Source organism: Coregonus lavaretus (assembly GCF_964263955.1).
Source record: "Coregonus lavaretus genome assembly, chromosome: 8".
NCBI lineage: Eukaryota > Metazoa > Chordata > Actinopteri > Salmoniformes > Salmonidae > Coregonus > Coregonus lavaretus.
Window position 1 is genome coordinate 37,226,376 of NC_139995.1, and position 17,337 is coordinate 37,243,712.

Below are 17,337 nucleotides of genomic sequence, written 5' to 3' on the forward strand. Positions count from 1 at the left end.
TTCGTTTGTTGAAGGATTTATTTTTACTGGAAACGACAAAAAAGTACATCCACCAACCCTCCAACCTAAGAAAACCAAATGTAGTGTACTTTCCTTTGCATCCTATATAAAAAGTCACAATAAGAGCTATGGCATAGTAAAGAACAAGTAGGATCTGAGATCTATTTAGGGTCAGCGAACTGCATGCAGGCATCATCACGACTAACACCACACATTACGGTGTAATGTATGTGATGCCTTTGTTCAGGTCAACAGATACTAACACAGTTTCACCATTATATGGGTGTTTAAAGTACACTACAGCACTATATACTACAGACATTTAACTCACGCTTGAGGTAATGACGACTACACTTGTCTACGGATCTAGGACACCATGCTGAACTATCACTGAATCACAGCTCACTAAACCTGGATCGGCACACCATAAGTAATGACTGAGGGTAGCTTAAGTCTTTGGTAAAGAAAAGCTTGGTGAAGTTCTGATAGGGATATAAGATAGGGGAGGGGGACTACAACAAACTGTGGTTATGAAAACAAGGCACTTTAATGGTTGGTAGGATCCAGATGTCACTAAAATATGTAAACAGTACACACAAACAAAGGCACAAAACGTGCTTCAAGTATTCCAGGATTTCATCAAGTTCAGAGGCATCAGGTATCAGTCCTGTCAGATATATACTGAACAAAAATAAACGCAACATGTAAAGTTGGTCACGTTTCATGAGCTGAAATAAAAGATCCCAGACATTTTCCATAAGCACAAAAAGCTTTTCTCAAATCTTGTGCACAAATTTGTTTACATCCCTGTTAGTGAACATTTCTCCTTTGCCAAGATAATCCATCCACCTGACAGGTGTGCCATATCAAGAAGCTGATTAAACAGCATGATCATTACACAAGGGCACCTTGTGCTGAGGACAATAAAAGGCCACTAAAATGTGCAGTCTTGTCACACAACGCTACAGATGTCTCAAATTGAGGGAGCGTACATTTGGCATGCTGACTGCAGGAATGTCCAACAGAGCTGTTGCCAGAGATTGAATGTTCATTTCTCTACCATAAGCCGCCATAAGCTGAGGAGTATTTCTGTCTGTAATAAAGCCCTTTTGTGGGGAAAAACACATTCTGATTGGCTGGGCCTGGCTCCGCAGTGGGCTCCTCCTGCGCCCCTGCCCAATCATGTGAAGTCCATAGATTAGGGCCTAATGAATTTATTTCAATTGACGGATTTCCTTCTATGAACTGTTACTCAGTAAAATCTTTGAAATTGTTGCGTTTCCATTTTTGTTCAGTATACATCTTCAATTTAGTGTTCCCAACTGAGTTGCTCACGATCAAAAATTGGTGAAATTACTGCTTTCTGCGAAAGGGGAATACTGCTAGACAGACTCCTTCTATATGGGGCAAGGTATCTGGAGGACTGTTTTCACCTGTGATTCCCATTGAGTCAACAAAACAATTTCCATTGGTTAAAGCACAATAGTTGGGTAGCTTTTGAAAAGCGCTTTTCTTGATGTTACACTGCAGTGTGGAAATAACTGCATTGGACCCTAGACAAGCAGATGTACATCTAACTGGAAGGAGGCGTCTGTTACACATGTGGCCAGGAGATCCAGTAGTTAGTAGTTACTGCTTTGCGGAACAGCAATGTCACTACCTAAACAAACACATGCTTCATGACACAGAACTATATAATACATTTGGTATCAATTTCGATTAAGGGCCCTGCAGAACACGTTCACAACTTCTTCAAAAGCACAACTTCAACATCTATACATGCTAATGTCTAACAACAGATTAACAAAGCTTTGACAACATTGATACCAAACTGCAGTTAGACATTAGCAATTTGTAATGCCATTTGACTATGTTATGTTTCTTAAGTGTCACCAAACATGTAAGGTAGGTAGGAAAAACCCCTGCATTACCAGTATTCCCTCTACGGAGATTATACTGCTGTACTTGCATCACTGCGACAAAGGACAGAGGACATTTTTCTTTTTATTCTAGAAACAGCCCGTGTCCTCAGTCGCTTCTGTGTAGCTGGGGACCACTTGGTCAGTGCAGTTCCTGGCGTTGAGGTGCGTGTTGGGAGGTGTTGTGTTGTTGGAACAGTTCAGCCATGGGTGGAGCAGCAGTTCCGAGGCCTCCAGTCTCTCAGAGGGTGCTTTACGCAGCATGCAGCACACCAGCGACTTGGCCCGCACCGAGAGCGACTCTGGCACTGTGAACGTCCCCCGGCGTATCTTACTAAAGAGGGCGGCGGGTTCCACATCCTGGAACGGGTATCGACCCACCAGCATGGTGTACAGCACCACGCCCAGGCTCCAGACATCAGCAGCCTTCCCTGAGTACGAGTGGTGCGAGTTGAGGATCTCGGGGCCCACATAGGCCGGGCAGCCGTGCTTGTCCGTAAGAGAGTCGTCGTCCCCGTGGAGCAGACAGGAGTCTTCCAGGTTATGAAGAACAAGCTTGGTCCTGAAAGGAAGGAGAACCAGAGAGAGATGTTGAGTCATCATCATCATACCCCCACATGGTGCGACGACATGTCGTTTTCTGCTTTGTGTGATTCACTGGGTCATATGCATAATACAGTAGCTTACATAACTCTGTCTGGAATGACACCTGTGTTTACAGGGTGGGAGAAATATAGCCCTAATCACATGACATAGCTGTTATGATGAAGGCATCATGAGGAGCTTTAGTGCCATTTTGACAGTTGCTTAACTAAAGGGCCTTCTTTAGCAGTGACATAATGCAACTGAACTTAGTCCACATATGCCTGGCTGTCTTGTCTCAAGTAAACATTCAGATGATGAATTTGGGCCACATGTCTCAGTCACTACTGTAAGTCAATCCAACCTGCAAACAGAAAATCCAATGACCATGTTCCTCAGCTAAAATTAGGTTAAGTTAAATAAGTTAAAAGGGGCAATCAGCAGTTACTACATCCATTTCTTGACTTAAAATGAATTATATCTACCCATTGATTCTTGAAGAATATAACTTATCCCATTAGAACCCAAAATAATAGCCCATTTTACTCCAATGTTATTAAACAAAGTCAATTTAAACAAACACTATATAGCCTCAAACTATGGTTAAAACTAGAATTTTTATACAGTAGATGGTCAGTCGTTACGTTTATCCATCCCTTAGCTTTTTACCGAAACAGGGGTGGGTAGAGCGCTTTGTTATTGTTTCAACTGCTGAATGCCACTTTAAGAAGAGCATAAACTACTAACCTCTGCTGGTCCACGAAGACAAACTTGCGCAGCTTGAGGTCGCGCAGGACCACGCCATGCTTGTGACAGTGTGCCACCGCCACCGCCATTTGGCTGAAGAGATGCACCGCCTCCTCCTCCTGGAGCCGCTTGCACGTGCGCACGTATGAGTGCATGTCGCCGTAGTTGCGCTGAAAGAAGACGAAGACGCTGTGCTCGCCCGTCACCACCTCAGCGATGCGGCAGATGTTGTCGTGGGGCAGCAGGCGAATGTAGGGGGCGATGAACTCCTGGTACCGCCTCATAGAGAACACCTGGTAGAGTTAGGTTAGAGGTCATAGTTCATAAGGTCATGGTCAAATTACAAACTACAGACTATATGAATGTCTTCTCCTGAGGGTAATGTATCCACTGAGGGTAATGTACCCACTTGAGTGAACTCATTGTCAAATAATGTCACACCAAAAGGATGTGTGCATAGGTCAACTTCACCGTAAGCCATGGTTTCCCAAACTCGGTCCTTGTGCCCCCCCTGGGTGCATGTTTTGGTTTTTGCCTTAGCACTACACAGCAGAGTAAAATAACCAACTCATCATCAAGCTTTGAATATTTGAATCAGCTGTGTAGTGCTAGGGCAAAAGCCCAAATGTGCACCCAGGGGGACCCCAGGACTGAGTTTGGGAAACCCTGCTTGTAAGCCAGTAGTGACAATTAAATGACTTGACTAAGCCAACACAGCATGCTCATTGCGCACACCGCATTTTAGCAAATGTATTAAAAATAAAAAACGGAAATATTACATTTACATAAGTATTCAGACCCTTTACTCAGTACTTTGTTGAAGCGCCTTTGGCAGCCTCAAGCTTGGCACACCTGTATTTGGGGAGTTTCTCCCATTCTTCTATGCAGATCGCCTCAAGCTCTGTCAGGTTGGATAGGGAGCGTTGCTGCACAGCTATTTTCAGGTCTCTCCAGAGATGTTCGATCGGGTTCAAGTCCAGGCTCTGGCTGGGCCACTCAAGGACATTCAGAGACTTGTCCCAAAGCCACTCCTGCGTTGTCTTGACTGTGTGCTTACGGTCATTGTCCTGTTGGAAGGTGAACCTTCACCCCAGTCTGAGGTCCTGAGAGCTACGGAGCAGGTTTTCATCAAGGATCTCTCTGTACTTTGCTCTGTTCATCTTTCCCTCAATCCTGACTAGTCTCCCAGTCCCTGCCGCTAAAAAACATCCCCACAGCATGATGCTGCCACCATCATGCTTCACCGTAGGGATGGTGCCAGGTTTCCTCCAGACGTGATGCTTGGCATTCAGGCCAAAGAGTTCAATCTTGGTTTCATCAGACCAGAGGATCTTGTTTATCATAGCCTGAGAGTCCTTTAGGTGCCTTTTGGCAAACTCCAAGCGGGCTGTCGTGCCTTTTACTGAGGAGTGGCTTCCGTCTGGCCACTCTACCATAAAGGCCTGATTGGTGGATTGCTGCAGAGATGGTTGTCCTTCTGGAAGGTTCTCCAATCTCTCATTCCAAAATCATGGGCATTAATATGGAGTTGGTCCCCCCTTTGCTGCTATAACAGCCTCCAGTCTTCTGGGAAGGCTTTCCACTAGATGTTGGAACATTGCTGCAGGGACTTGCTTCCATTCAGCCACAAGAGCATTAGTGAGGTTGGGCACTGATGCTGGGTGATTAGTTCCAATTCATCCCAAAGGTGTTCAATAGGGTTGAGGTCAGCGCTCTGTGCAGGCTGGTCAAGTTCTTTCACAAACCATTTCTGTATGGACCTCACTTTGTCATGCTGAAACAGGAAAGTGCCTTCCCCAAACTGTTGGCACAAAGTTGGAAGCACAGAATCGTTTAGAAGGTAATTGTATGCTGTACAGTTAAGATTTCCCTTAATTGGAACTAAGAGGCCGAACCATGAAAAACAGCCTCAGACCATTATTCCTCCTCCAGACTTTACAGTTGGCACTATGCATTCGGGCAGGTAGCGTTCTCCTGGCATCCGCCAAACCAAGATTTGTCCGTCGGACTGCCAGATGGTGAAGCGTGACTCATCACTCCAGAGAACGCATTTCCACTGCTCCAGAGTCCAATAGCGGTGACCTTTCCACCACTCCAGCCGGCGCTTGGCATTGCGCATGGTGATCTTAGGCTTGTGTGCAGCTGCTCGGCTCCCGACTAACAGTTATTGTGCTGACGTTAAATCCAGAGGCAGTTTTTTTTTTAAGACACAAAAAAATAAAAAATGTATAATATTCGGTAGTGAGTGTTACAACCGAGGACAGACAATTTTTACAAGCTACGTGCTTCAACACTCCCGTTCTGTGAGCTTGTGTGGTCTACCACTTCACGGCTGAGCCACTGTTGCTCCTAGACATGTCCACTTCACGGTAACAACACTTACAGTTGACAGGGGCAGCTCTAGCAGGGCAGAAATTTGCCGAACTGACTTGTTGGAAAGGTGGCATTCTATGACGGTGCCATGTTGAAAGTCACTGAGCTCTTCAGTAGGGGCCATTCTACTGTCAATGTTTGACTATGGAGATTGCAAGGCTGTGTGCTCGATTTTATACACCTGTCAGCAACGGGTGTGGCTGAAATAGCCGAATCCTTTAATTTGAAGGCGTGTCCACATACTTTTGGCCATGTAGTGTATATACTGAACAAAAATATAAAACGCAACATGCAACAATTTCAACGACTTTACTGAGTTACAGTTCATATAAGGAAATAAATCAATTTAAATAAATGAATTAGGCCCTAATCTATGGATTTCACATGACTGGGCAGTGGCGCAACCATGGGTGGGCCTGGGAGGGCATAGGCCAACCCACTTGAGAGCCAGGCCCAGCCAATCAGAATGAGCTTTTCGCCACAAAAGGGCTTTCTTACAGACAGAAATACTCCTCGGTTTCATCAGCTGTCCGGGTGGCTGGTCTCAGACGATCCTGCAGGTGAAGAAGCCGGATATGGAGGTCCTGGGCTGGCGTGGTTACACGTGGTCTGCGGTTGTGAAGCCGGTTGGACGTACTGCCAAATTCTCTAAAACGACGTGGGAAGCGGCTTATGATAGAGAAATTAACATTCAATTCTCTGCCAACAGCATTCCTGCAGTCAGCATGCCAATTGCACGCTCCCTCAAAACATGACACATCTGTGGCATTGTGTTGTGTGATAAAACTGCACACTTTTATAGTCCCCAGTACAAGGTGAACCTGTAATGATCATGCTGTTTAATCAGCTTCTTGATATGCCACACCTGTCAGGTGGATGGATTATCTTGGCAAAGGAGAAATGTTCACTAACAGGGATGTAAACAAATTTGTGCACAAAATTTGAGAAATAAGCTTTTTGTGCATATGGAAAATGTCTGGGATCTTTTATTTCAGCTTATGAAACACTTTACATGTTGCATTTATTTTTTTGTTATATATACACACACACTGAGTGCACAAAACATTAAGAACACCTTCCTAATATTGAGTTGCACCCCCTTTTGCCCTCAGAACAGCCTCAATTCGTCGGGGCATGGACTCTACAAGGTGTCGAAAGCGTTCCACAGGGATGCTGGCCCACAGTTGTGTCAAGTTGGCTGGATGTCCTTTAGGTGGTGGGCAATTCTTGATACACATGGGAAACTGTTGAGCGTGAAAAACCAAGCAGCATTGTCGTTCTTGACACACTCAAACCTGTGCGCCTGGCACCTACTATCATACCCCGTTCAAAGGCACCCTCTGAATGGCACACATACACAATCCATGTCTCAATTGTCTCAAGGCTTAAAAATCATTATTTAACCTGTCTCCTCCCCTTCATCTACACTGATTGAAGTAGATTTAACAGGTAACATCAGTAAGGGATCACAGCTTTTACCTGGTCAGTCTGTCATTTACATTTACATTTTAGTCATTTAGCAGACGCTCTTATCCAGAGCGACTTACAGTTAGTGAGTGCATACATTTTTTATTTTTTTCATGGAAAGAGTTCCTAATGTTTTTTACACTCAGTGTATATTGGGGGTTGGGGGCCCTTGCTCAGACCTTGCAGGGGCCCGTGAAACTGCGGTACACCACTGCACTCTATACTGTGATGGGGCTAGCTACAATACATACCTTGCAGGTGTACTCCTGCTCCGTAACCCTGTGGATGGCCCTGTAGGTCTCTGTCCCCTCTGTGGGTTCTAGCAGGACGTAGGGACCAATGCAGGACACACAGTGCTGGTCGGAGCCCGGACTGTGGCTCAGGGGCCTCAGGCAGGGGGCCAGGCCAGGGGATGATGGTGGAAGGCTCAGCCGGTGACGCTTGCATTTCAGGGCCTCTGTGTCATCCTGAGGGTCGTCCAGCTCCAGCCGCTTCAGCCGCAGGGGACGAGTAGGTGCAGGGGCGGGAGAGGAGATGTTCACACTCATCTGAAAGTCACATAAGTTGTTTTAGTGGGTTTCATTGACATATGCTAGGATGTGACTAAACCACAGATTGAATACACTGAAAATGCATGTTACATAAAGACAACATTTCAAATGCATAGTGACAAAACTAGCTAGAAGAACTTGGTGTGTGCAAATCCCCTTTTTAGTATACACACAATGTATCTGTGACAAGGGGAACTTGAATATACAATTAATCTGTGACAAGGGAACTGCATTAGCAGACATGTGAATCATATCCACCATTTCACAGTGCCATATAATAGGCTAAAAGAGCTTGGATGATGCCATGGAGTCTCGACTGATGAGCAGTGTTGCCTGTAATAGGCTATGCATTACTCAAATTACTATCTGTCTCTTTCGAAATGCGGCTCCGACTCAACGAGTCATTCACAGCCACCCAAATGAAATCATGGGCAAACGTCATGAAAGTGACGTCACGCTTCCATTAGATTATTCTAATGCTGCGTTCAAAACAACTGGGAACGCGGAAATATCCGACTTCCGAGCGTTCAAGACAACTGGGAACTCGAAAAAAAACGACCTTCGACTGGGAAGAATCGTTTTGAATCGTCATCCAACTCGGGAACTCGGGCATCTTTCTAGAGTACCGACTTTCTGACGATCAAAGTTCATGAGTTGACCTCGTTTTTCCGAGTTATCCGTTGTTTTGAAAGCGCCAAATAACGCAAGAAGTTCAGGTAAAAAATTATGATAAATTGCCATTATAACCACGAGAGGTCACATGGGGGTCATGTTTTAGTCAAAAATAAATATTTGTTGAACCGGGCGAAAATTGTCAGAACAGTGAGCAATTCCGAGAAACAGTGAGCGCGAGGGGAATACAATGTTGCGATAGACATTCCCCGGCCGCGAGGAGGGGTAGGTCGTGACTCGTAGGAAGAGTTTCACCATCACTTTCTAAAGTTTAACCTTGTTGTTTCACAACATAGGCATACACGTAAAAAAATCAATGAATTCTCAATACGAGTCGGGACTGCAAGCAACCCCTTAAACTGTAGCCTAATGATAAAAACATGCATACTTTGAAGGTAGGGCGAAAAATGTTAACAACTGTTACCTTGGCGGTGGAAGACAAAGGGGTCCGCTCTTCGAAACAGAACAATGGTCTGGTAACTCCAGCTTCGGGTGTAGTGCTTTGCTTGTCAAGAAACTCGAAATGTGCAGTAAACTTAGCAAAAACACATGCGCTGTTGAGGAAACCAAAGAGATTGGAGAGCTTCAGACAAATGTTATTTTCTTCCTTTATAAAATAAATAGCATAGTGGTTCAAGGCAGTCTTTGTAACTTAAACAGTTACAAATTAGCTATGTATGCATAAAATAAGAGTTCAAATGAGCTTTCGTTGGTTCTTGCTCAGGATGTCTGTTCACTGAGCCAAAGCAGAAGAGGTATGAAAGTCATTGACAAATTGAACAGGTTATTTCGCTTTGAAGTGTGGCGGCAACACCGCCTGTGTTGTTGGTACAGATGCTTTTGTTCCTTATTCCGGCTGTGTGGTAGCGACTTGTGTATCGAAAGTTTTTCCTTTCGATGACAGGTTTTCTAAACCGTAGGCTATTAGAAAACCTTCGAAACTTTTTTTATAAACCGAGAAAACACAAACCTTTAAAATTGTTTAAAGGCTCTTAAACAATAATGAAAAACATAGCGCATACTCGTCCAAAGTATGGAACCTCGTATAATAAATAATTATTGGTCATAGGGAAGAGTAGCCTACACGTCCCCTTATTTGGTCACTTGCGTAGTAATCCTTTAATTTGTAAATTGAGTCCCTAAAAAGTAGATTTCTAATCAGACGTGCCCCCACCGACTGCCCGTCTGATTAAGAATAGACCGGAGAGCGCAGTGGCTTCAAATATCCTTTCTGTTACAGCATTGAAGTTGATGATGCGCAACTGAGCATGATTGCAACATCGTAGCTCCACCCACTGGTTTGACGACATCGGCGGGTGAACCTCGCAATAGTCACTCGCGTAGTTTACATATGGAACAAACGAATCGTGCAACTTAAATCTGAAGTTACAAGGTGTGTTGCGAGTCATTGGCCATATAGTAATTCTGTGACAAAATCCAAATTTGCTCTGACCAAATGTTTTCTAAACAATTTTGTCCACATGCCAGAGTTGGCACATGTAATTTAATTTGTCCAAAAGGACATTGGGAATGTTATTTAATAACAGAAAACATGCCACTATAAACCCAACTATATGTTGGACAGGGTTTGCCACACCCCTCCTATGACTCAATAGCAGTGATGGTATTGCACCATTTCTCACAATGCATGCTCTCTGGATGGCACGCACATGGGACGGGTTATGGGTTATAAAATTTCAGTTTGATGTTGCAACCATGGAAAAGGGGAGAAATAGATTTTGAAAATTAGAAGAGCGCTTTCATTAGCTAGCTATGTTCAACACATTGCAAGTATCAGGAAAAAATGGCCTAACATTGATGACAAAGCTCCAAAAGGATGGAAATTAAGTGGGCAAGGCCTTTTGTCCAGCTATTGATATAACTTCTCCCGGTATGCGTCACTTAAACACACACATGCATGCATGTGTCACTAACACACACACAGAGGAGCATTTCACATTATTCATGTCAATGAAACACATGGATCATTAGTTCTGCACAGGCAGCTTTTAATGGCCTGTGCTTGAGTTGCACATGTGAAAAATAACTGATAAATGTTCCATTCAAAGTCATGTCTTTGTGTGACCAAAGAGAGGATGTACTGCTTCAGTACTGGTGTGGTCCTGAGCTGAGTCAGATGGTGTGTGTGTGGGTGTTTGTGTGTGTGTGTGCGCGTGCATGTGTGTAAGTGTGTGTAAGCATGTGGGTGAGGGCAGCTTCCTGTGCCTGTGCCATGGTGACTTCTAGACAGCCCTATGAGTGGGAGTCGGAGATCATCTTTGCCTTAAAATGGAAACATTTCAGCCGCACACACAGTGTTGAATGACTGCTAGAGACATTGCCTGAAGCTACAGCCATGAAATTGTCACTCTTCGCAATGTAACTTGGCAGCACTAAATATCCCTAAATATTCTCTGGGAGCATTTCTCCCCCTGCCTGCCTGCTGCCTCAGTCTCCCTACATTAACTCTGACCTCTGTGAGTCACAGTTTGATGTTGATTGAATCACCCTCTGCATCAACACTCACATGGAAGGGTTATGAAACACTATCATTTGTGTTGGGAACATAGCAGTCTGTGAATAGTGCAATGATAAACCAATAACTTTCTTCCTAGGTTTCTGCCTTTCTAGGGAGTTTTTCCTAGCCACCGTGCTTCTACATCTGCATTGCTTTCTGTTTGGGGTTTTAGGCTGGGTTTCTGTATAGCACTTTGTTATGTAAAAAGGGCTTTATAAATACATTTGATTGATTGATTGATCTTAGTCCAATAAATAGCAGTCTGTAAATAGTGCAGTGGCGTAGCTTGATGCTGGAGTCATGTAGACATGGCTGTCTTGGTAACCCATGATACAAAATGTCCTGGGGAACATGGACTGGAGGCAATGGGGCTTCCTGTCAAGTGGGTATTCGCTCCAGCCATGTATTTTCAAGAGATTGCTATCATAACTGATAGGGGGCCACCACTACTGGGTTTGGAGGTCATGTGCTGTCCTTCCATGTCAGTTGCATACGTGAGGGGGCTAGCTCAGAATAGGCCTAGTTTACAAAGAGGCTATAGCTTATACACTACCAGTCAAAAGTTTGGACACAGCTACTCATTCAAGGGTTTTTCTTTATTTGTAAAAAATGTTACATTGTAGAATAGTAGTGAAGACATCAAAACTATGAAATAACACATATGGAATCATGTAGTAACCAGAAAAGTGTTAAACAAATCAAAATATATTTTATATTTGAGATTCTTCAAATAGCCACCCTTTGCCTTGATGACAGCTTTGCACATTCTTGGCATTCTCTCAACCAGCTTCATGAGGTAGTCACCTGGAATGCATTTCAATTAACAGGTGTGCCTTCTTAAAAGTTAGTTTGTGGAATTTCTTTCCTTCTTAATGCGTTTGAGCCAATCAGTTGTGTTGTGACAAGGTGGGGGGGGGGGGGGGTATACAGAAGATAGCCCTATTTGGTAAAAGACAAAGTCCATATTATGGCAGGAACATCTCAAATAAGCAAAGAGAAACGACAGTCCATCATTACTTTAAGACATGAAGGTCAGTCAATACAGAACATTTCAAGAACTTTGGACGTTTCTTCAAGTGCATTTGCAAAAACCATCAAGCACTATGATGAAACTGGCTCTCATGAGGACCGCCACAGGAAAGGAAGACCCAGAGTTACCTCTGCTGCAGAGGATAAGTTCATTAGAGTTACCAGCCTCAGAAATTGCAGCCCAAATAAATGCTTCACAGAGTTCAAGTAACAGACACATCTCAACATCAACTGTTCAGAGGGGACTGTGTGAATCAGGCCTTCATGGTCAAATTACTGCAAAGAAACCACTACTAAAGGACACCAATAACAAGAAGAGACCTGCTTGGGCCAAGAAACACGAGCAATGGACATTAGACCAGTGGAAATGTGTCCTTTGGTCTGACGAGTCCAAATTGGAGATTTATGGTTCAAACCGCTGTGTCTTTGTGAGACGCGGTGTGGGTGAACGGATGATCTCCGCATGTGTAGTTCCCACCGTAAAGCATGGAGGAGGAAGTGTTATGGTGTGGGGGTGCTTTGCTGGTGACACTGTCTGTGATTTATTTAGAATTCAAGGAACACTTAACCAGCATGGTTACCACAGCATTCTGCAGCGATATGCCATCCCATCTGGTTTGGGCTTAGTGGGACTATAATTTGTTTTTCAACAGGACAATGACCCAACACACCTCCAGGCTGTGTAAGGGCTATTTTACCAAGAAGGAGAGTGATGGAGTGCTGCATCAGATGACCTGGCCTCCACAATCCCCCGCCTCAACCCAATTGAGATGGTTTGGGATGAGTCGGACGGCAGAGTGAAGGAAAAGCAGCCAACAAGTGCTCAGCATATGTGGGAACTCCTTCAAGACTGTTGGAAAAGCATTCCAGGTGAAGCTGGTTGAGAGAATGCCAAGAGTGTACAAAGCTGTCATCAAGGCAAAGGATGGCTACTTTGAAGAATCTCAAATATGAAATATATTTTGATTTGTTTAACACTGTTTTGGTTATTACATGATTCCATATGTGTTATTTCATAGTTTTGATGTCTTCACTATTATTCTACAAAGTAAAAATAAAGAAAAATCCTTGAATGAGTAGGTGTGTCCAAAATTTTGACTGGTACTGTATGTCTGTAGGTAATTGGATTAGCAGTGCTTCTAGGGGTTTCAATGGCTCCTTTGGAGTTTGGCCCTTCAACTATCAGACCACAGAACGCAGTACAGTGAAGTTCCTGGCATTAATAACAGACAGACGCTTCCAGAAATCTGGTCTGTTCCCACTGCTGTAATTGTGATTCAGTCAGTGGAAAGAAAAGGGCAAGTTTGGGGTATTGCATCATCATGCTGCTTTTGTGGTGGATGGTTCTCTGTTAGGGAAAACATCATCAGGACTTCTTAACTGCGGCCAGGAAGATAAATAACAGCAGAGCCAACCATACTTGGCCTGGCCTCGCTCTGGCACGGCCACAGCATTGCAGGAGATTACGAAAGCAGAAATTCCATTGTAGCGACAGGTCCTTTTTGCATAAACAAGTTAGACAGTGGTGTTCTTCTCAGGCAGACGGTACCTGCTGTTCTGACTGTGCTCCTGTTTTCAGGCTCCCCAAGGACATTTGACAAAGCTTCTATTTTAGTTATAGCCCATTTATCTTAAAGACAATTCAATAATTGGAAAGACAGATCCAAAGAATACAGAGAAAGATCCAAAGAAAACAGAGAAAGATCCAAAGAAAAAGGAAAAGCCTAATTTATCTAATTAAATTAACAGAACGGTTAAAATGAAGCTTCATATTTTGATTCACTTCTTCACTTAACCTGATGATGCCATCTGGTTTGCTCTTTTATTAATCACATTAAAGATTTGTCATTTGAAGCAGGAGCAACAAAGTACCTGTCACCTTCCTCTAGCCTTTCAATTAGCTGGGTTCTGTTAATGTATGCCTCTTTCTAGATTGAATTATAAGAGTCTACACTCTGCTGCTGCTGTCCCTTATGGTCTTTCCTGAGGCTGCCCTGCCTCTCTGCGTGATCTCTGTGATCTCTTCATCCAATGCTTTTTTTGTATTGGGACCTATCATGACCCATTCAGCCCTGTTGACTGCAACTACCCGTGCTCTAACAGACCTCCACCTCATTAGACACTGAGATCTAATCTCTTTACAGATCAAAAGTCGTAGGTGTCGGGTTACATTATGACTGTCCTTTAACACTTCTTACTGCTGGCTGTGGTACAGTGGAGCAGCTCCACAACACATAGCAGGGCCGTGGGTGTATTGCATAGGGAGGCACAGTTTGTGTATTGCAGTTTGTTTCTAATGGCTCATTAATGTCTAATCAGGAAAGAGGGGCCCTGCCCTTTGAGGAAGCGGTAAATCCCCAAGGCCTTCCCCCTCCCCCACCACCGGTCCTTATTGATTTATTTATTCTAGCTCAGTGACGAGAGAGTTGTGATTTCAGTCCTTTGTACCTACATTTTACATTTAAGTCATTTAGCAGGCGCTCTTATCCAGAGCAATTTACAGTTAGTTAGTGCATACATTATTTTTTTCATACCCCCTGTGGGAATCGAACCCACAACCCTGGCGTTGCAAACGCCATGCTCTATCAACTGAGCTACATCCCTGACCATACCTACTGTATTACCTGCACATTACCTTTAATGGCTGTTCAAACCATTTCTAAAGAGTGACACATCCTAAATGCTGTTGTGCAAACAACAGTCTCAAGTCAAAGACTATACAGTTTTAAATAGATTCCATGACCTTACACAACCCATGTTTATACAGTACCAGTCAAAAGTTTGGACACACCTACTCATTCAAGGGTTTTTCTTTATTTTTACTATTTTCTACATTGTAGAATAATAGTGAAGACATCAAAACTACGAAATAACACATGGAATCATGTAATAACCAAAAAAGTGTTAAACAAATCAAAATACATTTTATATTTTATATTCTTCAAAGTAGCCACCCTTTGCCTTGATGACAGCTTTGCACACTCTTGGCATTCTCTCAACCAGCTTCATGAGGAATGCTTTTCCAATGGTCTTGAAGGAGTTCCCACATATGCTGAGCACTTGTTGGCTGCTTTTCCTTCACTCTGCGGTCCAACTCATCCCAAACCATCTCAATTGGGTTGAGGTCGGGGGATTGTGGAGGCCAGGTCATCTGATGCAGCACACCATCACTCTCCTTCTTGGTCAAATAGCCCTTACACAGCCTGGAGGTGTATTTTGGGTCATTGTCCTGTTGAAAAACAAATGATAGTCCCACTAAGCCCAAACCAGATGGGATGACGTATCGCTGCAGTGTGCCTTGAATTCTAAATAAATCACTGACAGTGTCACCAGCAAAGCACCCCCACACCATCACACCTCCTCCTCCATGCTTCACGGTGGGAACCACACATGCGGAGATCATCCGTTCACCTACTCTGCATCTCACAAAGACACGGCGGTTGGAACCAAAAATCTTAAATTAGGACTCATCAGACCAAAGGACAGATTTCCACCAGTCTAATATCCATTGCTCGTGTTTCTTGGCCCAAGCAAGTCTCTTCTTATTATTGGTGTCCTTTAGTAGTGGTTTATTTGTAGCAATTCAACCATGAAGGCCTGATTCATGCAGTCTCCTCTGAACAGTTGATGTTGAGATGTGTCTGTTACTTGAACTCTGTGAAGCATTTATTTGGACTGCAATTTTAGGTGCAGTTAACTCTTATGAACTTATCCTCTGCAGCAGAGGTAACTCTGGGTCTTCCTTTCCTGTGGTGGTCCTCATGAGAGCCAGTTTCATAATTTTTTTAATTTTTAATTTTACCTTTATTTAACTAGGCAAGTCAGTTAAGAACAAATTCTTATTTACAATGACGGCCTACACCGGCCAAACCCGGACGATGCTGGGCCAATTGTGCGCCGCCCTATGGGACTCCCAATCACGGCCAGTTGTCATATGGCCGGTTGTTATAATAGCCCTTGATGGTTTTTGCGACTGCACTTGAAGAAACTATCAAAGTTCTTGAAATGTTCCGTATTGACTGACCTTCATGTCTTAAAGTAATGATGGACTGTCGTTTCTCTTTGCTTATTTGAGATGTTCTTGCCATAATATGGACTTGGTCTTTTACCAAATAGGTCTATCTTCTGTATACCACCCCTACCTTGTCACAACACAACTGATTGGCTCAAACGCATTAAGAAGGAAAGAAATTCCACAAATTAACTTTTAACAAGGCACACCTGTTAATTGAAATGCATTCCAGGTGACTACCTCATGAAGCTGGTATTTCTTTAATATATTTTTTATTTTATTTAACCTTTATTAATGAAGCTGGTTGAGAGAATACAAAGAGTGTGCAAAGCTGTCATCAAGGCAAAGGGTGGCTACTTTGAAGAATCTCAAATATAACATATATTTTCATTTGTTTCACTTTTTTTGGGTTACTACATGATTCCATATGTGTTATTTCATAGTTTTGATGTCTTCACTATTATTCTACAGTGTAGAAAATAGTACAAATAAAGAAAAGCACTTGAATGAGTAGGTGTGTCCAAACTTTTGACTGGTACTGTATATTGTCCCCTAAACAAATTGTCAGAGACAGTTGATCGTTTTAAACCTACGCCCTCATGTAGTTTAGTTTTAGCTAACAGCTGGTCTGGGTATTGACCGAATTGAATGCTTTTGTCTGGTGGGAGCTTAGTGTCTGCTAACACTTGTAGGAAGGAGAAAGGCTTAAGGGCACTGCTGCCTCTGGCTAATCCACAATCCATTATATACTGCAGTGTGCTGCTTCCTGTGAAGCTACTAGGTCAGTCACACCAATGTCAAACACCAGTCAGTGCTAGCAACCAGAGCCTCTGCTAACAGCCATCCATTGTCTGGACTGTGTTTCAGTAGATGTGGTCATGTTTCTCTTGACCTGTTCTTTTTGAAAAGGGTAACATCTAGGCAATGCTAGTGCACTCTACTCTCTGGAGCAATCCTCTGAAAGGATCAGGTTGGTTGGAGGTTTGACATGTGGCGTAGTCGGATGCTGTGTGTGTGTGTGTGTAAAGGGGAAAGGACCCCTTTATAGACCAGGGCTTCCCAGTGCCTACTGGTCCAGTTGCTTAGATTCTCCATCCCTCCAGTGTCTTCTGGAATTTCCTGCGAAGCCTAGAAGCCTGCCTCAACACTCAACACTCTGCCTCTGTGTAGCCTGTGAATATCAATATGGGGGAAACAGAAGAAGGTCAAGTGGAGAGGTTTTCACAGTTTTAATGATTTTAGCTACAGGTGGTGTGAGGTGGTGTAGCATAGCTTAACTTAAAGGATTGCGAAAGCACTCCATAGAGTGTTTACTACATAATGAAATATTGAAGAAATGATATTGAATATTGAAGAAATGATGACAAGAGGAACACCTACGTGAGAATGCTATTCATAGACTACAGCTCAGCATTCAACACCATAGTTCCCTCAAAGCTCATCACTAAGCTAAGGATCCTGGGACTA

General features: G+C 43.5%; 1 protein-coding gene across 2 annotated transcripts; it reads right to left on the minus strand.

The window, feature by feature from the left end:
* Positions 1-9,515, minus strand: LOC311133946 (tribbles homolog 2-like). Of its 2 annotated transcripts, XM_084167573.1 has the most exons (5): positions 9,282-9,513; positions 8,736-8,865; positions 7,340-7,636; positions 3,249-3,541; positions 1-2,481 (listed from the first exon to the last, which is right to left on the minus strand). In XM_084167573.1, exons 3-5 carry the CDS (start codon positions 7,634-7,636, stop codon positions 2,010-2,012), a joined length of 1,062 nt encoding a protein of 353 aa, XP_084023699.1. In that variant the 5' UTR covers positions 8,736-8,865; positions 9,282-9,513; the 3' UTR covers positions 1-2,009. The 2 variants fall into 2 exon arrangements, with proteins under 2 accessions (XP_084023699.1, XP_084023698.1); XM_084167572.1 differs by having other exon boundaries at positions 8,736-9,515.
* Between the last annotated feature and the right edge of the window lie 7,822 nt (positions 9,516-17,337).